Raw genomic sequence first — 25,537 nt, 5'->3', positions numbered from 1 at the left:
CCTCCGATACTGCTATAATAAATCAATTACCTACGCATACCTATGACATCTTCTCCATTCCTCGACAGAGTAAAAAAAGGGAGGGGGAATTCTTTTTAGCAGCCAAAAAAGACCTCAGATTCTCTCAACACCCATTCAATTCAGACTCTAAACTTGAAATTGGCTTTTTTCACATCTACCCAACTTCAAGTCCTTCTCGTCTACGCCCCCCCCCCCCTCGGGCCTCTTGGAAACTGACGATTCCCCTCTTGTTGAAATAACCACAACTCTCCTCAATTTAGACGCCTCCTGCAATAATCTTGGGTGATTTTAACCTGCACGTGGACAACCCCACACTTTTCTCCCAGCTGCGAAGCCTTTCTCACTGCCTTCTCAGCCTTGGGATTCAACCAGATAGTTAACAAACCCCACACACAGGGCCGGTCACACGCTGGATCTTATCTTCGTCAACACAGGCATCAAGCCTGCTTCCCACCTGAGTTGTAAAAGGTCCCATGGTCCGATCATACTCTTATTTCAACTACATTCTCACTGAAAGAAACCATCACCCCACACATACCCTCACCTTCCTTTCCTTACAGAAGACCATGTTCTTCTGAAGACCTCAGTAACCATGTGGCATCCCAACTTCATCTCATTGACCTCACTGATCCGAATACGGCTCTCCGCTCCTGGAACAATATCACAGAATCTACTGCCCAACAAGCTATGTCCACTATTAATAAAGAAATCGCTCTCCAACTCTTCCAAAAGACAACCATGGTTCACTAAAGAACTTAGGAAACTAAAACAAAGCTTAAGACACAGAGAGCAAATGGCGTAAAGCCCCGTGCGCCAACACTTTGGCCTCCTATAAAGCCACCCTACATCAATATAAGGCCTCCACAATGAGATCCAAACGGGACTTCTATGCCTTCCAAGATCCACGACCTGGTCTTCGACGCAAAAGCACTATTTGCCTATGTATCTAATCTCACACAAATCAGCCCCCTGGAGATCCCCCAGTAATTTAGCACAATCTAAAGCTGAAGAACTCGCTCACTATTTCCAAACCAAAATCAGCAACCTTCTGATTCAGCTACCTTCCATTACCTCTTCCCTCTCGACTCCACATCTTCACTCCTTCAAAACACTTGTTTTGAAGCATTCGAACCCATTTCCACCTCTGAGATACAAGTCATTCTAAGGAGAATGAAACCCTCCTCTCATCCTGCGGATCATATTCCTTCCAAACATCTCTTGACAATTTCCTGACTCCATCTCCAAATCACTGGCAGACATCATAAACTGCTCTCTATTGACCTGTGACTGAGTAACTCAGCATCATTAGTGAAGTGAACACAGAATTTTTTTTATGCAGTAGTGAAAATGGAGTATTGCATATATTGGGGTAGATTTTATAACGTGCACGGGCGCACAGATGGACACGCTGATTTTATAACATGCGCGCCGGTGGGCACATGTTATAAAATCAGGTGGCCATGTGCAAATGCGCTTCCGATTTTTATAATCCGTGCGCACATGTGCATGTAGCGCGCAAGGTGGGGGGTGTACTTTTGCAAACTCCGGTTGTGGCAAAGCAATCAGGCCTTCCCCAGTTCCCTCCCAGTCCACTCCAATTAAGGGGGGAACTTCCCTAACCCCATGCCTAACTTTCCTTCCCCTTCCCCTCTCCTCCCTTCGCCCTAAAAATAACCGACCTGCCCTGAATTTTGTAATTTCATTACTTGCTGCTCCTCATGAGTAGAAGCAATTTGCACGCACCAGCGGCTGCCGGCACACGCTTTCCTGGGACAGCAGCTAAAGGCCGCTGTCCCGGCCTAGTCTCCATCCCGCCCCGCCCCTCCCCACCCAGACCATGCCCACCATGCCCACCCCCTTTTCAGGGTCTGGCAATTATGCGCATATCGTCACTTATGTGCATGGCCAAGCCCTTTTGAAAATGCACGTGGTGTGCGAAGGACCCGGCCACAAGTGTAAGTGACAATATTTGCACGCGTGGCCAATTTAAAATTCAGCTGATTATGAATGCATTCCTGAGAGATATGTTATTTTGGGTTCTGTAAGCCCTGCAATGTCTATGACAAGTGTTCAAAATGTTTTAAAGCACAGCAGGTACAGTTACAAAACTACAACGTTTAAGGGCTGAGTCATCTGATCAGGTTTTGTGTGAGTTTGAAGACCCCTTTCAGTACTTGTTTTAGAAGGGCTGCACATTGGTGGGGAATTGGACTGACAATGGATAGTTAAATCTGTTCTGAATGAGACATTATCTGAACAGAATACTGAGTCTAAGGCCCCTAGATATGCACTGGTTCACTAGAGAGCAGGGCTGGCGTGTACTCATAGGCAAACTAGGCGGTCACCTACAGAGCCAGCCATTAGTGGGCAGCAAAGAGCAGCCATGTGGGCCACGAGCAGAGACCATCCCACTTACAACTGAGAGAAGTAGAGACTCAGCGGGCTGCGAGCAGCACCCATCCTACTCGTGGCTTAGAAATGCAGACACTTGGCGGGTCACAAGCAGCATCTCTGTTTGTGTGTATGTGTGTATGAGAGTGATTGTGTGTATACGAGAGAGCAATGGTGTTAGTGAGAGAGAAGAAGAGAGCCTATGTAAGGGTGCATTTGTGAATGAGACAAGGAACCTAAATGTGTGTAAGAGAGGGGGCCTGTCTGAGTGAATGAGGCCAGGGCTTGGACCGGGGGGGGGGGGGGTGTCAAAAGGCAGAAGGTTCATCTAGGGAGCCTAATACCCTTGCACTGGCTCTGCTAGTGAGTGACATACTCCTAGACATAACAGAATGATTTCAAGAAGTTAGTTCATATAGCTGACTGTCATAAAATTAATATTAAGATCTGAGAAAGAGAACATCTGCTCTTATGAGTTGAGAGTTTGGGATCACAAGTGGAAAGAGCAATTTAAATGAATCAGTCACCTCAGGATGTGCTGTGGACTTCAGCTAAAGGCCAGCAGGAAGTTCCCAGATGGCAGGATACTATACTAACTTAACATTCATTCGTGTCAGCCTGTTCTCCTCAATATTCTACTCCATGCATTTCCATTTCTGCAGATGTTTCAAAGGTATAGTTGAGCATGTGATCAAAACTTCCAAGGAAGGGGCAGAATTTAATCATACTTACCACAAAATTAAGGATTTCTCTGGGAATGTCCCTAAGCCTAGTAATGAAGGAGACTATGAAACCTTGTGTATTCAGATTAAGCAATTATTGCAGGATCCAGACCTCACTGCAGGTACAAAAAATAATAATTTTTTTTAAAGTCTCCTTTCCCTAGTTTTAAATGTTGCCTCTTATATGGTAAAAGTGTCACAGTAGAACAGTGTTTAGAGGAGCTGGATAAGGAGAGAAACTGTTCTTCCAATCCAAAGAAATTCACCAGAATGCCAAAGAAAAATCTTCAGATTATCTGAGAAGGCTTCAGGTTCTGTTGCAGAGGGTTTTAGAGCAGGGAGTTTTCTTTGGACTTGCCCATGATAGGCAATTACTGCAACAGTTTGTATGGGGTTGCTGGGAAGAGACTCTTGATTATTGTTGCGCTGGGAGTGGACCCTTGGCTTGGTGTAGGATTGGTTGGGCCCTCCGGTCGGACCCAGAGAGTGCCTGCCACCAGGAGGTGGAGCAGAGGAAGAGACAGAGGCTAGCTGGAGCTTCACCAATAGCAACCTGGGGTTCCCTCAGGTTGAGCCCTTGGTTATCTGGGCCGCCTGGTCTTAGGTGGGCCTCGCAGGGTCTCCTAGAGAGAAAGTTCAAGGGAGTGCCCACCACGAATAAGGGTGTGTGGTCGATGTTCAGACAAGGAAGTCCAGAGGTCGCAGGAGGTCAAAATAGAGTGTCCGAGTGGATAGCGAGAAGTAAGGCCAGAGTCTTGGTGCAGAATGGTCAGCCAGGCAGGGTCAGTAACAGAGGTCAATCCGGGCATAGTCAGGTCAAGCAGGAGGTTAGGTTCCAGATGGCAGACGAGAGTAGTCGAAGTTCCAGGCAGAGGTCAGGTCAGGCAGCAATCAAAGAGTAGTCAGAGTTCCAGGCAGAGGTCAGGGCAGGCAGCGATCAGACAGAGGTCAAGAACAGACAAAGGTCAGTACCGTGAGATCAGTCCGAAGGGTACTACTAGGGATGGAGAGACGAAGGAGCGGGAGACACTGGAACAGGAGACACAGGAGACGCTGGAACTGGAGACACAGGAGATGCTGGGAACGAGAGACACAAGAGATGCTGGAACTGGAGGACGCTGGAATAAGACGCTGGGAACAGAAGTCTGGAACAAGACACAGGAGCAAGGACACTGGAATGCAGGAAGGCAAACTTACTATCACTAGGTGATCGACCAGATTGCCAAGGCAAGGAAGTGATGTGAGGCACTTCCTTTTGTACAGGGATCAATCTGGGTGCGCCGCAGAGCTGGGACCTGCCCTTGGCCCTTAAAAGGCCGGCCAGTCCACGCGCACGCTCCTAGGAGCGGGGCTGGTGCCACGGAGGACGCCGAGCCCCGCCGTGAGGCCTGGCTGGAGCTGGGAGGTGAAGTGTCGGGGAATGCCACTGCAGAACGCCATGGCCGAGTGGAGCTGGTGGCAGACGTGAGGGAGGTCGACCCGGGACTGGCTGGCGTGGAGGAAGGGTAAGCGGGCCTGGGAGCGTGTCGGGCGTGAGCGGGACGCGCAACTGTACCCCCCCCTCACCGGCCTTGGTTTGTCAGAGTGGTCTTGATGGAAGTCCAGGAGGAGTTGCTTGTCGTGGATGTGGTGGGAGGGCTCCCAGGAGTTTTCCTCCAGCCTGAAGCCCTCCCACGACAGGAGATACTCCCAATGGCCGTTGTCTTCTCCGGACATCAAGGACCTCTCTTACTTGTAGGGTCTCCTCAGGTTCTGCGGAGACTTGTGGAGGAGGAGGAGCCCTACAAGATGGCCAGGATAGTACGAATGACTTCAGCAAGGATACGTGAAAGGTATTGTGGATACCCATCGATCTCAGCAACTGGAGTTGGCATGTTACCGCTCAGATATGGCGGAGGACTAGGAATGGCCCAATGAACTTTGGTGCCAGTCGTTGAGAGGGCAGCCTCAACCTAATGTGTTTGGTGCTTAACCAGACCTTTTGGCCTGGTTGGAACAAGGGTGCGGTATGACGATGAGCATCAGTAGAGCGCTTAGCTCGCTCGGCGGCCTGGTCCAGCCTTTCCTTGACTTGGTTCCATAACCGTCTTATCGTCTGAGCTGTTTGACTGGGCTGCAGGTGAAGGCATTTAGAGTGGGACTGGTAAAGGCAGACGTGGTTGGCTGCCAAATACACAGAGAAGGGTGATACATCAGAAGCGGAGGCAACATGAGTATTGTGGGATAACTCAGCCCAGAGTACAGGTCGGACTAGTCGTCCTGCTGGTCATTAATGTAAGAACGTAGGAAGGTTTTTAAGGACCTGTTGTTCTTTCTGCTTGGCTGTTCGCCTGGGGATGATAAGTGGAAGTCAGACTCAGAGTAATCTTGAATTTCTTGCACAAGGATTTCCAATATTTGGCAGCAAACTGCGGACCTCGGTCCGAGATGATCTCTTTGGGTAGCCCGTATAGGCAGAGACATGTCTGATGAAGAGTTTAGCAAGTTCAGGAGCTGAGGGAAGTTTCTGGAGTGGAATGAAGTAACCCATTTTTGAAAATCAATCAATGATGACCCAGATGACTGTATGACCCTTGGATGAAGGTAGGTCTGTGATGAAGTCAGTGGAGAAGCTCAACCAGGGTTCTGTTGGCGCCGGGAGAGGTTGGAGGAATCCTCATGGATGACCCATCAGAGGCTTCTGTTGCGCACATATGGGACACATATGGGACAGGAGTCCACATATTTGTGGGAGTCCGTGATCATGTTAGGCCACCTTAGCATTTCTAGGGTACGAGCCTGGCCGGGATGGCCAGCCAACTTCGAGCCCAGCGAAGGGTGCGTCACAGAGGTGGCGTGGAATGACCGTCTTCCCCGCTGGCACAGTATGGTGACTGTGTGGGTTACACAAGCTGAATCGATGAAATGCCTGGGGGTGTCAGGCATATCCTCTGGCTCAAGAGAGCGGGAGAGGGCATCCGCTCGAGTGTTCTTGGCTGCAGGATGGTAACGAAGTTCAAAATGAAAGCGTTTGAAGAACAATGCCCAACGGGCCTGTCTGGGATTCAACAATTGGGCTTCCATCAAATGTTCCAAGAGTTTTGTGATCCATAAAGATCGTAAATTTATGCTGTGCTCCTTCTAACCAAGGATGCCATTCTTGGAGTGCTAACTTTACTGCTAGGAGCTCATGATCCCTGATCACATAATTTTGCTCTGCAGGGGAAAACTTGTGCGAATAGAAGGAGCAGGGTACTAGGACTCCTTTGGAGGAATACTGGCTCAGGACTGCCCCAGCCCCAATGGCGGGAGGCGTCAACTTCAATGACGAAGGGCGGTTAGGATCCGGGTGGTGTGTAGACAATGTCCAGTGCAAAAGGCCTCTTTCAAGACATGGAAGGCGGCTTGAGCCTTGGGACTCCATTCCTTGTGGTTACTGCCTTTCCTGGTCATGGCAGTGAGTAGAGCAGCTAATGTGGAGTAATTGGCGATGAAGTTCCTGTAATAGTTTGTAAATCCAAGGAACCCTTTGTAGGGGACGGAGGCTTAGGTTGAGGCCAGTCTCGGATCCCTTGGAGCTTATCAGGGGTCCATAGTAAAACCATGATCGGAAATGATATACCCCAGAAACGGAAGACAAGTCTGTTCGAAGATACACTTTTCTAGTTTTGCATAGAGATTGTTGTCCCTGAGATGTTGAAGGACTGTCTAGATATGCGAGCGATGGGTTTTCAGATCCTTGGAAAGATCAGAATATTGTCCAGGTATACGATGACAACGAGTATAGTAAGTCCCAGAAGATCTCTTTCATCAAGCGTTGAAAGACCGCAAGGGCATTACAAAGTCTGAAGGGCATTTCTATATACTCATAGTGGCCGTCCCTGGTATTGAAAGCGGTCTTCCAAATGTCCTCGGGCTGGAGATTGTATGCCCCTCGGAGATCTAACTTAGTAAAGATATGGGCTCCTTGGAGGCGATCAAAGAGTTCACTGATGAGTGGCAGAGAATAACGATCCTTGCGGGTTACAACGTTTAGCCCATGGTAGTCGATGAGAGGGCATGGACTGCCATCTTTCTTCTTCACGAAGAAGAAACTGGCTCCTGCTGGAGAGTCGGAGGGTCTTATGAATCCCTTATCTAGATTCTCTTTAATGTACTCAGACATTGGCTTTAGACTCAGGTAGCAAGAGAGGGTAGGTCCTGCCTTTGGGAGGCATGGTACCTGGTAGGAGCTCAATGGGGCAATTAAACCTCTGGAGTGGAGGTAGGATGTCCGCATTCTGTTTAGAGAATACATCTTGGAAGTCTGTACACAGAGCAGGTAATTCAGTTAGGGTCGTTGAGTTCACCATGGTGATTGCTGGAGACACTTGACGTAAGCAGCGGTGTTGACACTGGGGTCCCCACTGGATTAGCTGTAGGGATTGCCAGTCAAACTGCGGACCATGCACCTGGAGCTATGGAAGTCCAAGGAATACTGGGGTGGAACGCTTCAGGACGTATAGTGAGATCTCTTCTTCATGGAGGGTTCCCATGGAGAGGCGGAAGGCCACGGTGCAATGAGTGATGCGTCCAGGAAGGTGCTCTCCCTGGATGGACGCAATCCTGAGAGGAATGTCCAAAGGCTGGAGTGGGATTTGGAGGAGCGTGACAATGTCATCCAAGATGAAATTGCCACTCGCCCCGGTTGTCCACAAGGGCTGTGGTGATGAAGGATCATGACTCTCGGGAGAAAGACACAGGGAAGTAGTAATTGGGGGCCAGTAAGAGTGGCGCCCAAGCTCGGGACCCCCGCCGGGTTCAGGCTCTGCAGGTTCCCAGACAAACTGGGCAGGATTGTAAGAGATGTCCGGAGCTGCCGCAGTACAGGAAAAGGCCCTCCTTCTTACGTCAAAGGTGCTCTTCAAGGGACAAGCATCCGCGGTTGATCTGCATCGGCTCCTCTATTGAAGGGGGAGGCGCCAGTAAGGCCTTTAACTGAGGACCGGTAGCACGAGTTGGGCGTACTGCGGAGGGCTGAGAGGCTCTTATCTCCTGATGTCGCTAACGTAGGCGATGATCGATCTTGCCAGCCAAGGAGATGATAACATCTAGAGATGTGGGAAACTCGCGGTCAGCCAGCTCATCCTTGAGGGCAGGAGATAAACCATCCAGATAGATTGCCAGTAAGCAGTCCTCTTGCCATCTCAGTTCTGTGACTAATGTCCTGAATTCTACCATGAATTCAGTGAGCGAATGTGAACCTTGACGGAGATGAAGGAGCTGGTGACCCGCAACCGCCTGTCAGCCGGGGGTGCTGGAAGGTCCGCTTGAACATGGAGATGAAGTGGGAGAGATGACGGAGGATGTCATCCGAACGTTCCCAAAGTGGGGAAGCCCATGCCAGGGCCTTCCCCTCAAGGCGTGAGAGGATGAAAGTGATCTTGGTATTTTCACTTGGAAACAGCTCAGGCTTGTAATGCGAACTGCATAAAACATTGGTGAGGAAACCTCGACAGAGGGCGTGAATCTCCATTGAAGCGGGGTGGAGCAGGAAGGGCCAGAGATGCTAGTGAATGGATGGTTGACCCCAACCCCATGAGTTGGTCACGACAGCATCTTCTAATTGAGACTGTAGTTTCTCTAGTGAAGAAGTCAATGCCTCAATGGTTCGCTGTTGTTCTCAGACGTGAGCTGCAAGGTGTTATGATTATTGGTGTTTTTGGTGGATCCTTGGACACTGTGGCAGCTGACCACGCCCTTGGGAGGCAAGTCCCGTGAGGGACCACGGTGTCAGGCTAGACTCTGGAACCACAAACACAGATTGCATCTTTATTTAAACAGTTTTGGGAACCACCAGATGTGGCAGTAGTGAGTAGTAGATGTTGAGCCCGGCTGGGCAAGTATCCCACAGGACACTGGAAGTGGATCCTCTTCTTGACCAAAGCTCTGAGGACAGGGAGACTCCGTGGTATAGCACTCACACAGCGGTTCCACTAGACGAGAGGTCTGGCACTGGAATAGAGGGCAGGCCCTCGAGGAGCGAGGAGAAGCAGTACTGTGGAATAGATGGTAGTTGTACTCACAGATGGATTCTGTTAGTGAAGTCTTCCAAGTAGAGAAGATGATAGATGCAGGCAGTAACTCAGGGAACATGGGCCCTCAAGGAGCGACAACCGGTTCCTGATATCACCTGAATGAAATAGAAGAGGCTCCCAAGGAGCAGGTACCCCATTAGCAGTAAGAGTTCCAGAGAATGCTGGAGTGGCAGAGTAGCTTCGATACGGAGAGCGAATCCCATCCACAGTATCTGAGTCGTTGCTAACTCGATTAGCTAGCAAAAGAGGTAGGCTTAAATATCCGGGCAGCGTGACGTCATCTCAGGGGCATGCCCCTGAGGTTCGCGCCAATGAGGAAATAAAGATAAGGGTGGTGTGCGCACGCGCGCGCCCTATGGTACCTTGGAGGAAGCATGGCGGGAAGCAGCACCAAAGCCGGTCCGGGGATGCCTGAGAGTCGGCAGACACACGCCACGGCAGCCAGTAGTCTGAGGTGAGCGGGAGGAGCCGCAAGAAGAGTAAGGTAGGTGGGGTGAAGCCGTCATAGATCAACGGTCGCAACAGTACCCCCTTCAAAGGGCGGACTCCAACTCTTGAACCAGGTCTTGGTTTCCGAGGATGCATCTGGTGAAACTGATGAAGCATCTCTTTGTCAAGGATATTAGCCATCGGCTCCCAAGAATTTTCTTCGGGGCTGTAACCTTCCCAAGATAGAAGGTACTCCCAAGTCTTGCCACATCTTCTGACATCTAGAATGGCATCGACCTTGTATTCTAGGTCTTCTTCTGCATTGATAGAAGATAGTTCAGGAGACTTGGATGAGAACTCACTGAGAATGAGTGGTTTCAGAAGTGAATCATGAAATGCGTTGTGGATTTTCAATCCAGGCGGTAGCTTCAGACTGTATGTAATATTGCCAAGACATCGGAGGATTGGAAATGGTCCAACGTAGCGAGGAGCAAATCAAGTGAAGGGTAACTTTAGTTTCAGATGTTTAGTGGATACCCAGACTATGTCACCAGGTTGAAACACAGGCGCTTTAGAATGGTGAGTGACGTAGGTCTTCTTAGCTCGATCACCCGCTTTTATTAGCATTTCTTTAGTCCATAGTCGATGGATATCATCAGCAGTGGATTGAGCTGCTGGGGACGACACTGAGAGCTACAGTGGAAGTGGCGGTGAAGGTAAATGTCCATATACCACTTCAAAAGGTATTGATGCAGTGGATGATGCTGGATGTGAATTAATGTTGAGATTACTTACCTGATAATCTCCTTTTCCTTAGTGTATGCAGATGGACTCAAAACAAGTGGGATATAGTGTGCTCGTGCTAGCAGTTGGAGACGGATCTGACGTCAGCACGGGTACATATACCCCCACAGGAAGTGTAGCAATTCAGTAATCTTCCTTGCAAAAGCTTTTATGGATATATGTGTGACTGACCGATCGTGTAAATGAACAGGATTACCCTGACCAATTGATGGTAGCTGGAGACCACCAGTGTACGTAACTGGAAGGCGTTGACACCCGACAGGGTGGAAGCCCTATATAAGCAAACATGGCTTACTGTGAGTCGGTGAATCCCCATGTATACCGGCAGCCGGGCGGGATGCTGAGTCCATCTGCATACACTAAGGAAAAAGAGATTATCAGGTAAGTAATCTCAACATTTCCTAGCATGTAGCAGATGGACTCAAAACAAGTGGGATGTACAAAAGCTACTCCCGGACTGGGCGGGAGGCTGCCCGAGGTCCGTTTAGGATTGCCCTCGCAAATGCTGTGTCCTCCCTGGCCTGAACGTCCAGACGGTAGAACCTGGAGAAGGTATGGAGGGAGGACCACGTCGCTGCTTTACATATCTCTGCAGGCGACAGCATCCTAGTTTCTGCCCAAGAGGCTGCTTGCGCTCTGGTAGAATGCGCCTTAACCTGTAGAGGTGGTGGTCTTCCTGCCTCTACATAGGCCGCCTTGATAACTTCTTTGATCCAGCGGGCGATGGTTGGCCGTGAGGCCGCTTCTCCTTGCTTCTTCCTGCTGTGAAGTATCTGGCCAGTATTCTGCCGATGTCGAGATGACGCAATATTCGACCTTCTTCTGACTTCTTCAAACCTTCCGTGGTTGGCAAGGATATGGTTTGGTTGAGGTGAAATTGGGAGACTACTTTGGGTAAGAAGAAAGGAACCGTGCGAAGATGGATAGCCTCTGGAGTGATTCTGAGGAATGGATCACGGCAGGACAGTGCTTGTAGCTCTGAGATGCGGCGTGCTGAACATACAGCCAGCAGGAACACCATCTTCAAGGTCAACAAACGGAGAGACAGGCCTCGAAGGGGTCTGAAGGCGGATCCCGCTAGAAATTCCAACACTAGGTTGAGGTTCCACAGGGGCACCGGCCACTTCAGTGGCGGGCGAATGTGTTTGACTCCTTTCAGGAAATGTGAAACGTCTGGGTGTGTGGCGATGCTGTTGCCATCACTCCGGGGACCGTAGCAGGATAGCGCTGCCACTTGAACTTTGCTGGAACTGAGGGACAGACCCTTCTGAAGTCCATCTTGCAGGAAATCCAAAATGATAGGGATCTTAGCGGCATGTGGATTGGTGCCGTGAGTTTCGCACCAGGCTTCAAATACTCTCCAGATCCTTATATATGTTAGTGATGTGCTCGGAGGAGGGTATCTATTACCGGCCCCGAGTATCCTCGTTTCTTCAATCTAGCCCTCTCAAGGGCCAGACCATAAGAGAGAATTGAGCTGGATCCTCGTGGAGGATGGGACCTTGCCGCAGCAGGTCCCTGTGTGGAGGCAGGAGTAGTGGAGTCCCTGCCAGTAGTCATCTCATGTCTGCGTACCAGGGTCTTCTTGGCCAGTCCGGTGCCACTAGAAGAACTAGGGCTCTGTGCCGCTGAATCTTGTGTATAATGGCGCCCAGCAGGGGCCAAGGAGGAAAGGCATATAGCAGGATCCCCTGAGGCCATGGCTGTACCAGGGCATCGATCCCTTGGGATACAGGATCCCGCCTGCGGCTGAAATATCTGGGTACTTGAGCGTTGGACCTGTCCGCTAGTAGGTCCATGCCCGGCGTCCCCCCACCGATCCACAATCATCTGGAAAGCTGAGGGCGACGGCTGCCATTCCCCTGGATGTAGGCTTTCTCTGCTGAGGAAGTCTGCCGTGGCATTGTCCTTCCCGGCAATGTGGACGGCGGAGATGTCCTGGAGATTTGCTTCCGCCCAAGTCATCAGGGGGGCTATTTCTAAGGATACCTGTTGGCTTCTGGTTCTGCCCTGTCGGTTGATGTATGCCACCGTGGTGGCATTGTCTGACATCACTCTGAATGCGCTGTTGCGAAATCTGTGGGCAAATCGCAGGCACGCTAGCCTGACTGCCCGTGCCTCTAGTCGGTTGATGTTCCACCCCGACTCTTCTCTGTTCCACCGCCCTTTGGCGGTGAGCTCTATGCAATGTGCTCCCCATCCATTCAGGCTGGATTCCGTAGTGAGCAGGGTCCAGGTTGGGGAGGACATTCTTGACCCCCGGCTCATGTGGCCGGGCTGCAACCACCACCGTATCTGATTCCGCACTCTGGCTGGTAGAGGTAGGTGTGTGGTGTAGTTCTGTGATCGTGGGCTCCATCGAGATAGGAGGGCGCGTTGTAATGGTCTCATATGAGCCCGCGCCCATGGTATTACTTCCAGAGTGGATGCCATAAGGCCGAGGACCTGTAAGTAATCCCAAGCTGTGGGCCGGGGTGGCGCTCAGCAAGGCTTGCAGATGATTCCGGAGCTTTGATCTTCTCTTGGAGGTCAGGCTGACCTTGTCTTCCTGGGTGTCGAATCGGACTCCTAGGTATTCCAGCGATTGAGAAGGCTGTAGGGAACTCTTGTTCAGGTTTACAACCCATCCTAGGCTTTCTAGAAGAGCTATACCTCTGTTGGTTGCCTGGCGGCTCTCCTCTGGCGACTTCCCCGGATCAGCCAATCGTCCAGGTAGGGATGGACGAGGATTCCCTCCTTCCTGAGGGACGCTGCCACTACTATTATGACCTTGGTAAAGGTCCGCGGTGCGGTGGCTAACCCGAGGGGTAAAGCTCGGAACTGGAAGTGCTGGTCTAGGACCTTGAAGCGTAAATAGCGCTGATGATCCCGATGGATTGGGATATGCAGGTAGGCTTCCGACAGATCTAGGGATGTGAGAAACTTCCCTGGCTGTACTGAACTTTTGACAGAACCTCAGAGTTTCCATGCGAAAGCTGGGCACCCGCAGGTATCGGTTGACTGACTTGAGGTCCAGGACGGGCCGGAAAGTGCCCTCCTTCTTGGGCACGATGAAATAAATGGAATAATGCCCAGAATTAATCTCCCTTGTAGGCACTGGGATTATGGCCTTTAGGGACAGGAGCCTCCGCAAAGTGATGTCTAGGGCCGTTCCTCTTGATGGGCGAACAAGGAAATTCCACAAACCTGTCCGGCGGAAGCCAAAGAAAATCCAGGTAATACCCCTCTCGGATGATGGCGAGGACCCACTGATCCGAGGTAATCTCGACCCACCTGCTGTAGAAGAGGGACAGCCTGCCCCCTATGGCTGCGACCCCCAGATGGGTCGGCTGATTGTCATTGTGGGGTACGGCCGAGGCCGGAACCCGAGCCGGTTCCCCTCTTGTTGTGCTTAGTCCGAAAGGACTGGTTCCTGGCCTGCGAACGCGGTGCTTGGTAGCGAGTCCTGTAAGGTTGAAGCGCTGAGAGTTTCTACCTCTGGATGGTCTGGGGAAGGGGCGCTGGTTCCTCCTTGACCGGTCTTCTGGTAGACGGGGTGGGGTAATGGAGAGGCGCCCCATTTATTGGCCAGTTTCTCAAGGTCACTGCCCGAACAGGAGGGATCCCTCAAAGGCATTCTCGTGAGGCGCGTCTTGGAGGAGGAGTCGGCCGACCAATTACGTAGCCAGAGCTGTCTCCTGGCCGCCACTGAGGATGACACGCCCTTGGCTGCCGTACGGACTAGGTCGGAGGCTGCATCAGTGAGGAATGAGAGAGCTGATTCCATTTCTTCTCCCAGGGTGTTGCTCCTAGCCTGTGATAAACAGGAACGTATCACCACGGTGCAGCAGGTCGCAATCCGTAGGGACATGGCTGCCACCTCAAAGGCTTGTTTCAGAATGGTGTCCATGTGCCGGTCATGTGTATCCTTGAGGGCCGTCCCCCCCCTCCACTGGAATGGTGGTGCGCTTCACAATTGCGCTAGCCATGGCGTCTAACTGAGGGCACGCCAGCTTCTCCTTGGTTGCCGGGTCTAAGGGATACATGCCAGCCAAGGCCCGACCCCTTTGAATGAGGCCTCCGGCGTATTCCATTCCAGATCGATTAACTGCTGAGCTACTTGTAGGAGGGGAAAATGGTGAGACGTTTGGCGCAGGCCCTCCAACTCTCGGTTCATTCTCGGTTCCCCTGGAGCGTCATGGCCCGGAAGAGCCAGTTCCGACAGGCATTGAGAGATCAGGCCTGGGAGATCCCTCTCAAGAAGAAGCGCCTCATGGTCCGATATGGTTCAACCCCCGAGGAAGTTCTCCCTCCTTGGGGACTCGTCGGTCTTCCTCAGGGCAATCTGAATCCCCATAAGTGGGGGTCCCAGGTGGCGCGTGGCTGTGCCTAGGCCTTGAGGGTCCCAGGGGCCGGGTCATCCGGTATGTATGGACCCGCTCGGGGAGCAGCCTGCATTGAGACAAAAGCATGAATCCCCTTGAATAATTCCACCCAGGAGAGCGAAGCAGGATCTGGTCTGAGGGTACCAGGTCCCTCGGGGTCCCCGGCTGCCCACTAGGGTGTTCCCTGAGGAACTGGCAAGTACGCTGGGCTGAGACCGGTCCTAGCCTGGAACTCCAGGGCCTCTTCACATTGGGCACATAGGGAGTCTGCTTCCTCGCTCTGTGTAGCTCTGAGGTTACATGCTGAGCAGAGGCTCATGCCTAATGTTGGAGGGGCCAGCTCCGCTGATGCCTGGGCTCTCTTACGCTCCATGTGCATCTAGGAACGGACGCCGTAACAACGGGCGCCTAACAGCGTGCGCCTAACGCTGTGTGCCTAACAGCGTGCGCCTAACGCCGTGCGCGGAACAGTGTGCGTGGAACAGCGTGCGCTTAACAGCGTGCGCCCTAACAATGTGCGGCTAACAAACCAGGCAAGAAAATGGCGACCTCCGTGGCGGATTGCCACCCAGGCAGACTCTGCAAAGCCTCACTTCCTCGGAGACCAAGTAAAGATGTATGCCTTACCTTGTCTTCGGCGCTTCCCGGTTGCGACCTGGGCGGTCTCCGGCTGCGGGGGGAGAGGGTAAGTACCGTCACCGCCGCGCTCGAGGAAGTGCACCCGCTGCCTCTGGGCCGCACCCGAACTCGTCTCGCTCGGTGGGCCAAGTCCACGCCGGGGACCGAGGCTGCCTCTATGCCGCGCCCGAGCCCTTCTCACTCGGGGGCTAGGTTCCTGCCGCGAGCCGGCCACCGGACCGAGGCACTCACCTCCGAGGGACCACGGAAATCGCCTCGGGAAACTCAACTGGGGGAGGGACCGACTGGTATCACCGCAGGAGTGCGGGGCTCGTCTTCAGGTAGGTGTCGTCTATGAACTTAGTCGTGTAGAATTTGGAAACACGCTCAGCGAGCGTGAGGGAGTTCCAAACTGCTTTGGAGACGGAAATTACTGAATTGCTACACTTCCTGTGGGGGTATATGTACCCATGCTGACGTCAGATCCGTCTCCAACTGCTAGCACGAGCACACTATATCCCACTTGTTTTGAGTCCATCTGCTACACGCTAGGAAATGGCGAATTCAGCCCATGGTAACAGCTCGGCCCAGTTATTCTGATGGCAATTCACGTAGGCCCGAATGAACTGTTTCAGGGTCCTATTCATCCTTTCGGTTTGGCCATTTGATTGTGGATGATAGGCAGATGTATAATCCAGTGAGATGTCAAATAGCTTGCACAAAGCCTTCCAGAATCTTGCCATGAATTGAGATCCTCTATCCGAGACTATGTGCTTCGGTAGGCTGTGAAGGTGAAAGATGTGTGCGATGAAGAGCTTCGCAAGCTCCAAGGCTGAGGGTAAGCCAGGCAGTGCCACGAAATGAGCCATCTTTCTGAAACGGTCAACTGTAACCCAGATGGTATTCATTCCTCCAGAAAGAGGTAAATCAAATACAAAGTCAGTAGTGATGTGAGTCCATGGCTGTTCTGGAGCTGGCAGTGGTTGTAGCAATCCCCATGGCTGACCAGAAGTAGGCTTATGCTTGGCACAGTTGGAACATAGGAGTATGTGTCTTTCTTGATAGTAGGCCACCAATAGTACTTCTGTAATTTTAGCAGGGTACAGCGTCGACCAGAATAGCCAGCCAGCTTGGAATCATGAGCCCAGTATAGAAGTTTCTTTTTGAGGTGTTTTGGCACAATTGTTTTTCCGGCAGGCATAGGATGGGTAGTCGCCAAGATGACTTTCTTCGGGTCGATAATGTGCTGAGGTTCTTCAGGAACATCCTCAGAGAGGAAAGAGCGTGACAGAGCATCAGCTCTGGTATTCTTGTCTCCGGGACGATATTTGAGCACAAAGTCATAGCGATTAAAAAACAAGGACCATCTGGCTTGTCTATGGTTAAGACGTTGCGCATGACGGAGATACTCTAGATTCTTGTGGTCCGTGAATACGGTAATTTGATGTTGAGCGCCTTCGAGCCAAGGCCGCCATTCCTCGAATGCCAGTTTAATAGCCAGGAGCTCTTTATCACCGATCCCATAGTTCTTCTCTGCAGGTGAAAAGTGTCGCGAGAAGAAAGAGCAGGGATGTAAGGCCTTGGAATTTCCGGTTTGGCTTAGCATGGCCCCTACTCCAACATCTGAAGCATCAACATCCACGATAAAGGGTCTATTGGGGTCCGGAAAGTCTCAGTAATACCTGCTTGACATCTTCTAGATGAGTTGACATATCCTGTGAGAATATCAGGAAATCATCTAGGTATACAACGACACTTTTATACAACAGGTCCAGCAGAATGTGGTTCATCATGTTCTGAAACACGGCGGGAGTGTTGCATAGGCCGAAGGGCATCACCAAATACTCAAAATGGCCATCTCAAGTGTTGAAGGCTGTTTCCCACTCGTCGCCATTGCGGATGCGAACCAAGTTATAGGCTCCCTTCAGGTCAAGTTTCAAAAATATCTTGGCTCCTTGAAGTCGATCAAACAGCTCTGAGATCAGAGGTAAGGGGTATCGGTCTTTAACCTTGATCTCATTCAGACCTCGATAATCAATACAAGGACACAGAGTCCCATCCTTCTTCCCCACGAAGAAGAAGCCTGCGCCCACAGGAGACTTAGATGGTCTAATGAAACCTTTTTGCAAGTTTTCCTCGATGTACTCGGACATGGCCTTGTTCTCTACCGTTGACAATGGGTAGACACATCCTTTAGGAGGTTCAGCATTAGGTTTCAGTCTTATGGCACAGTCATAAGATCTATGTGGTGGAAGGATGTCAGCAGCTTCTTTGGAGAAGACATAATGGAATGATGCATACTGAGGCAGCAGCCCTGACATCACTGGAGTTGTGGGCATGCAGAGAATAGGAGAGACCTCCTTTAAGCATTTGCCATGACATTCTGGGCCCCAACGGGAAAGCTCTAATGTAGTCCAGTTGAATTGTGGCATGTGCAGTTGCAACCAGGGTAACCCCCAGAATGATAGGGTGCATGGCCTTCTCTAACACAAAGAAGGAAATTGACTCAGTATGGAGTGCTCCGGTGCGGAGGACTACCAGTTCAGTACAACTGGTAACATCGCCCGGGTAACGGCTCTCCGTGAATAGACGATAGGAGTAATGGAATCTTCAAGGTGGTGAGTGGAATCCTCAAATGTTCCACGAGTTGTCGTTGAATAAAATTACCTCCTGCCCCTGAGTCCACCAGGGCAAGGGTTTGGAATTCCAACGGTCCGCAGAATCAGAGAGACAGGGAGAGAGAGAGTGGAGAAGAGGGTATAGTAAGGCCTAAGAAAAGTCCTCCCACAGGACTTAGGCCCGTCCATTTCCTGGACAGATGGGGCATGTTTGGACTGCATGACCAGCTTGTCCACAATACATGCATTAACCATTCTTCCTCCGAAGTCTTCTCTCTTTGGATGTCAAGTGACTGCGACCAAGTTGCATCGGTTCTTCACCACTGGCAACAGGCATTACAGGGACCATCCTGAGTGCAGGCTTAGCACAAACTTCTTTCTGAGCAGGTCCTTTACCAGGCTTGAGTTCTTGCACCTTATCACGAAGCCGATGGTCAATTCTAGTAGCTAAGGTCACTAGCTCATCCAGTGATTCAGGTGTCTCACGAGCGGCCAGCTCGTCCTTCAAGCGGGAATCCAAACCTCTGAAGAAGAGGGTTTTCAGGCATCTAGGGTCCCAAAATAATTTGGTAGCAAGAGTCTTGAACTCTATAGCAAAATCAGCCAGTGGTCGGTTGCTTTGCTTCAGGTCCACCAAAGCAGAACCAGCAACAGTCTGTTGGGCAGGATCATCAAAAACAGATTTAAACAAATCCATAAATCCGTCAATATCCTGGAGTATAGGATCCTTGTGTTCCCACAGTGAGGAGGCCCAAGACAAGGCCCTTCCATCAAGATAAGATAGAATGTAAGTAGTCTTGGCATAGGCTGTAGGGAAGTGTGAGGGCTGTAATGCAAAGTGCATGCAGCACTGGTTTAAAAAGCCTCTAGTTCTTTGAATCTCTCCAGAGAAACGAACTGGAGCAGCAAGAGGCACTGAAGTCTTTACAGTTACTTCAGGTAACTGACCTTCATTACTGGAAGTAGAGCCTTGATTCTTCTGTGCGTGCAGCTGATGAAACGCAGTAGTGAGTTTCTCCAATGCGTCTTGTTGTTCAGCAATGCGCAGGGCCTGGCCTGGAATGGCCTGCAAAGAATTGAGCTGAGCCGGATCCATGGAGTTAGCAATCTGTTATGATTATTGGTGTTTGGGTGGATCCTTGGACACTGTGGCAGCTGACCACTCCCACGGGGAGCAGTCCCGTAAGGGACCACGGTGTCAGGCTAGATTCTGGACACACAAACACAGATTGAATCTTTATTTAAACAGTTTTGGGAACCACCAGAGGTGGCAGTAGTGAGTAGTAGATGTTGAGCCCGGCTGGGCAAGTATCCCACAGGATGCTGGAAGCGGATCCTCTACTTGACTGAAGCTCTGAGACAGGGAGACTCCGTGATATAGCACTCACACAGCGGTTCCACTAGTCGAGAGGTCTGGCACTGGAACAGAGGGCAGGCCCTTGAGGAGCGAGAGTACCTGGTTCCAGAGGAGCAATACTGTGGAATAGATGGTAGTTTTTACTCACAGATGGATTCTGTTAGTGAAGTCTTCCAAGTAGAGAAGATGATAGATGCAGGCAGCGACTCAGTGAACATGGGCCCTCGAGGAGCGAGTACGGTTCCTGATAGAACCTGAAAGAAATAGAAGAGGCCCCCGAGGAGCGGGTACCCCGTTAGAAGTAAGAGTTCCAGAGAACGCTGGAGTGGCAGAGTAGCTTCGGTACGGAGAACGAATATCATCTGCAGTATCCGAGTCGTTGCTAACTCGATTAGCTAGCAAAAGAAGTAGGCTTAAATATCCGCGCAGCATGATGTCATCTCAGGGGTCGCCCCTGAGGTTCGCACCAATGAGGAAATAAAGGTGAGGGTGGCGTGCGCGCGAGCGCCATATGGTACCTTGGAGAAGCATGGCGGGAAGCAGCACCAAAGCCGGTCCAGGGACGCCGGAGAGGTCGGCAGACAGATGCCGCGGCAGCCAGTAGTCCGAGGTGAGCGGGAGAAGCCGCAAGAAGAGTGAGGTAGGCGCGGCTGTTGGACAGTAATAAAGATACTTTGTTATATGATGACCTCCCAGAATGTGAAGAGTTGAATAACTACTTTCAGGTAAAAATTCTGACTTTACTTTAGAATTTCTGGATAGATTTAAGTGTGAACAGTAGTGCACTAGGTAAAAATGATTTGCAACAACAAGGGGATGGGGCATTGGGGGAAGAAGTGTTGAAATTTGACCCCAGTTTTTTTGTGGAATTTAAATATCTTGAAGACAGTTAAGAATTCTAACTTTTTCTTGGACTTGTTTCCATCCTGTTTAATTCTGGAACTCTTTTACTTAGTATTATAAGGATTATGGAGGTTAGTAAATTCTTCTCTGATGGGGAAAGTTCCAACAGCTTTAAAAACAGCAGTAATTTCGCCCATTTTAAAGAAGTCCAAGCTAGATCTTAGGGTCTGTAGTAAGTACATACTGGTGGCTGAACTGCCATTTGTTGCTAAGTTGATAAAAAAAGAAGCTTTGATGCAGATCATGGATTTTTTCGGGGGAAAAAGAGAAATTGGATATACCACAGGCTGGATTTAGAAGAGGTTGCAGTACTGAAACTGTTATGGTTGATCTGATGGAATCAGTGCTGAGCGACTTGATAGAAGGTTTTCCTCTTTAATTGTGTCCCTTGATCTGTCAAGTGCTTTCGACTTTGTAGAGCACATGCTGTTGCTGAATCAATGCTTAGAGTTAGGTTTGAAAGGTAAGGTATTGCAGTGGCTAACATCAATCTTACAGGATAGAACAGAAATGGTGAAATTTCAAGATAACTGCTCAGCTTTTCTAAAGATGGAAAATGGAGTTCTGCTAGGATCATCTTTGTCCCCTTTAATATTTATTTGGCTTTGTTGGGGTGACTGGTTTGCTCCATTGGGTTCTTCCTATTTTTATATGCAGATGACATACAAATTTTAGTAAGATTGGGTCCAGAGGCAGAAGCCAATTTAAAGAGTTTGGGGAAATGCATTGTGGCAGTGGGTAATAGGATGAATAATAGTGGTTTAATTTTAAATTCTAAAAAACCTAAAGTTTTACAGATTTGAGGGGGACTTGGAGACATATCATCTGCAGATAGATGAGATAATAGTGTTAGCTAAAGAGGAGATAAAATCTAAGGGGGTGAAATTGAATGGCAGTTAGAGTCTAGATAAAAACCCAGGGTTGTCTGTAATGCATTTATTTGTAGGAGAATGGTCCACCAATTGAGATCATTTTTAAATGTTCAGGCATTGAAATCAATAGTTCATGTTTGGTAATGGCAGTGGTAGATTACTGTAATGCCATCTACTGTGGTCTACCAGGGGCTTACATATAGTGCTTACAGGCTATCCAAAACATGGCTGCAAGGGTTATTAGGGGGAATTCAAGGCAAGATTCTGTAGCACTGCTTTTACAAATACTACATTGGCATCCTATAAGAACTCGGTGTAAGTTTAAGGTGCTAGTTCTGGCTTTTAAGATATTAAAGGAGAATTGCAGACCACATTTGAAAGATGAGTTGCAATGGAAACAAACTAGCAGGTTGCAGAGACCTCAATGTTAGTTTTAGCTACAGCTGCCATCTGTCAAGGCCTTTCGTCATGTAGGACTTCAGAATAGAGCTTTCTCCATGGGATTTAAACAATTTTGGAACAAACTACTATTGCTGATCAGAGAGGAACAGGATCTAATGAAATTTTGAAAGAAATTGAAGACTTGGCATATGATCAATGATGTGAACAGAGAGACTTATAAATAGATTATTCTGACAGGAGCATTGTAATCATATATGGTAAAGGCGATGGTTACTTATTTTATCTTTTGTTTTATTGTTTTACTGTTTTAAATTTGTATCTTATTTTGTTGTACATCACATTGAACAATTACATTTTTAAATCAGGAAAGTGGTTTATAAATGTTATTAAATAAATAAAATAAATAAAATGCATATTTTTACCATTCTAACAAGAAGTGAGCTATTTTGCATACTTTTGCATATCATTATCTCAGTAGCATAGATTTTACATTAGCACTAATGCAAGTTAGTTTACACATTTAACAGTGCTGTTAATACGCATTAGCCACTTGTGATAAATACAGGTATTTAAAGTGTGTTAACACTTATGTTACCTTTAACAATAATAAGTGTATTAGCCCCTAAATGAGGTATGGATCAATTGTTTACAGTCATTTTCTTTGCTAATCACGAAATACATTTGCTGGAAATCTAGGGTCTCACATGTTTCAGATATACCTGAGAGACGTTGTGACCACTTTTTGAAGTCTGTAGCTTTATAGACAATAGTTGCATTGACTTAAACTTACATTTAAACCTCTACTTTATCATATTGTTCTGAACTTGACAGTAAGTAAGGATATTAGCACATACTTTGCTGTCGGCGCAGATGAGGAGTGGTTGCACTTTGATACCATCGCTGACCACAGAAACGGTGTTGGTGTTGATGGGAGTTGCATTGTTAGATGAGGTGGATATGATAGCATAGGCCACACCTGCACTGCTTAGAGTCGATGAGATTGATGTAGACTCTGTCACGCTCTGTGACTGGCCATTAGGCATCTGTATATGGTTGAAAGTATTATTGGCTGTAGGAAGAGCAGGGCTTGGATTTTTTATGCTGACGACTGTTGCCTTTTGAAAAGTAGAAGGTTGTTTAGAAGGTTGGTCTCTACATGAGGAAATAGGGAGACTGTCTGGAATCAGGGTCTTTGGCCTAACCTGCAAACAGATAAACAGAAAACAATCCTTGAGTTTGAAATATGCAAAATACATAGAGTTATGAAATGACAAGTATTCTTTACTTAGGTTATCTATAAACTACTTCCTACTTAGACAAGTTGCTATCCAGTTAAAATATACAATGGATCGGAAAACTTAAACCATGTCATGTTTCAATTTAATTTTCCTTTATAATATATATTTATAAAATATGATACCCCCTATACTGTACCATTCTATTGGGTTTTTGCAATTCTGCATTTTTATCTGTCAGACTTTAGACCATTCTTCAAACTTCACTATATCCTCATAGATTTTGCCAGGAGACTCCAGAATTCCAAAGGAATTGCCAGGTCTCTAGGCCACCACCAGAAAACTCTGGGTAGGCAGTGAAAGCAGGCCCTTGTGGCCCCAGAAGAAGTTGCAAGGGCTGTATAGGCAAGAAGGAGGAGCATCTGACCATGCAGTGGCACAGGAATCAGGGATAGCATAGGCCTGTCAGCCAGAAGAAGAATGAGGTCTCCCATTGGTTGCATGGGCCCATAGAAGAATGCTGCTATTACTGCCCACAGGTCCAAAGAAGGAACAGGAAGCTATTACTACTGCCCTGTGGGCCCAAAGAAGGAGGAAGAGGTTGCTGCTATTTTTGCAATTCTGCATTTGTGGGTCCAAAGTGGGAACACTGAGAGGAGAGGATCACCTTGCTGGTGGCTGAAAGGAATCAGTAAGTTTTTCCTTGGGACATTGTCTTTTTTAAAAGTATTGGGGCAAAGTTAACTATTTGGGAATATTATTTAATGTGTTTGTGTGTTTGTGCCTTTAATAGTCAGAAAGGCAGTGAATAAACAAGTTAGACTGTTTGTATTTTTAAATAGTCAGTCAATAAGGTAGCTAGTAAGCAGTAGGTAGTGTGTTTATTTTTAAAAGTCTGCAGAACTGAGTGTTTGTATTTAAGACAAACTGAGGGTTTGTATTGAAAAAAAAAAAAAAACCACCCCCCCCCCCCCCCCACACACACACAAAAGTAGCCAGAAGCTAGAAATAAGCTAGGAGCAGTGTATACCTAAGTAAAAAAGTTGAATAGTTCAGCTCATTCAGCTCAGTTACTCACCTTGGAAAGGTGTTGAGGTAGTGTGATTGGGTTTGAATAGGGACCAACATTTGTTAATCAAGAGAGCAGTGAGTCACTCTGGCTGACTAACTGAAGTTAGACTGTTTGTATTTCCCAACTCTCCCACCCCTCACCCACCCACCCCTAGCTCATCCCTTAAGTTATAGGCAGGTGCCACTTTCACAAATAAAAACAAACAAACCCATCAACAAAAACTTTATTGAGAATTCGATCAGACCCCTGTAGGCCACTACCAGACACATAGTGAATTCACTAATACATTTAAAGGACATTAGACACATTCCTACTCCCTTAGCAACCTAAAACTTAACTAGGAACCGATCAAAATTGAGATGAAGGCAGCAGTCCAGCAGCAAGAGGGGGGCTTCCCAGTCTTTTGCATAGAGTGTCACATGTATGATTTTTTACCCACCAGTGAGAAGTTGTACATGTGCATGCGATGCAAAGAGCTCCTGGCTCTCAGAGAACGAGTCCGATCTCTGGAGGCTAGAGTGGCAGACCTGGAGGAGCTGAGGCAGACAGAAAGGTATATAGATGAGACCTTCAGAGACATAGTAGTGAAGTCCCAATTTCAGACTGGCAGCCCTGGTGCTGCCTTGGAGGAAGAAGGTCTCATGATGGGAGAGCACCAACCAGGTGCAGCAGGAAAGGATCCTGTAGCAAGGACCTGCTCTCCAGGTGATGCATTGTCCTTTCGCACTGAGGATATCTCCCCAGGGCCTACTGCCCAGGAGGGAAGGGTTAGGTCAGCCGTCATAGTTGGTGATTCGATTATTAGGAGTGTAGATAGCTGGGTGGCTGGTGGGCATGAGGATCGCCTGGTAACATGCCTACCCGGTGCAAAGCTGGCGGACCTCACGCGTCACCTAGATAGGATTTTAGACAGTGCTGGGGAGGAGCCGGCTGTCATGGTACATGTGGGCACCAACGACATAGGAAAATGTGGGAGGGACGTTCTGGAAGCCAATTTTAGGCTCTTTGGTAGAAAGCTTAAATCCAGAACCTCCAGGGTAGCATTCTCTGAAATGCTCCCTGTTTCACGCGCAGGACACCAGAGGCAGGCAGAGCTCCGGAGTCTCAATGCGTGGATGAGACGATGGTGCAAGGAAGAGGGATTCAGTTTTGTTAGGAACTGGGGAACCTTTTGGGGAAGGGGAAGTCTCTTCCAAAGGGATGGGCTCCACCTTAACCAGGGTGAAACCAGACTGCTGGCGCTAACCTTTAAAAAGGAGATAGAGCAGCTTTTAAACTAGAACAAAGGGGAAAGACGACAATTGCTCAGCAGCGCATGGTTCAGAGAGAGGTATCTTCAACGGATACTAATGATGCATTAGAATTAGGGCATCCCGACAGTGAGGTTCCAATAATTAGAAAAATAGTCCAAGTGCCTGTAACTAAAAACTCATCTGAGCTAAAAAATTCTAACTTATCCCTATCTATTAAAAAGCAGAATGAAAATACAAACAAAAAACAAACTTTGAAATGTCTGTATGCTAATGCCAGAAGTCTAAGAAGTAAGAAGGGAGAATTAGAATGTATAGCAGTGAATGATGATATAGACTTAATTGGCATCTCAGAGACATGGTGGAAAGAGGATAACCAATGGGACAGTGCTATACTGGGCTACAAATTATATTGCAATGACA

General features: G+C 48.8%; 1 protein-coding gene across 1 annotated transcript in view; it reads right to left on the bottom strand.

The window, feature by feature from the left end:
- PHF21B (PHD finger protein 21B) overlaps positions 1 to 25,537 on the bottom strand; it is an 888,545-nt gene that overhangs the window by 264,510 nt on the left and 598,498 nt on the right. Inside the window, exon 6 of the mRNA XM_029600063.1 lies at positions 22,412 to 22,759. Within this exon, the coding sequence (XP_029455923.1) occupies positions 22,412 to 22,759 (348 nt within the window). The remainder of the gene's footprint in view (positions 1 to 22,411; positions 22,760 to 25,537) is intronic.

The sequence above is a fragment of the Rhinatrema bivittatum genome, chromosome 4 (genome assembly GCF_901001135.1).
Source record: "Rhinatrema bivittatum chromosome 4, aRhiBiv1.1, whole genome shotgun sequence".
Classification (NCBI taxonomy): domain Eukaryota; kingdom Metazoa; phylum Chordata; class Amphibia; order Gymnophiona; family Rhinatrematidae; genus Rhinatrema; species Rhinatrema bivittatum.
The sequence above is the reverse complement of the archived record's forward strand: the minus strand, read 5'-3'. Positions and strand labels throughout refer to the sequence as shown.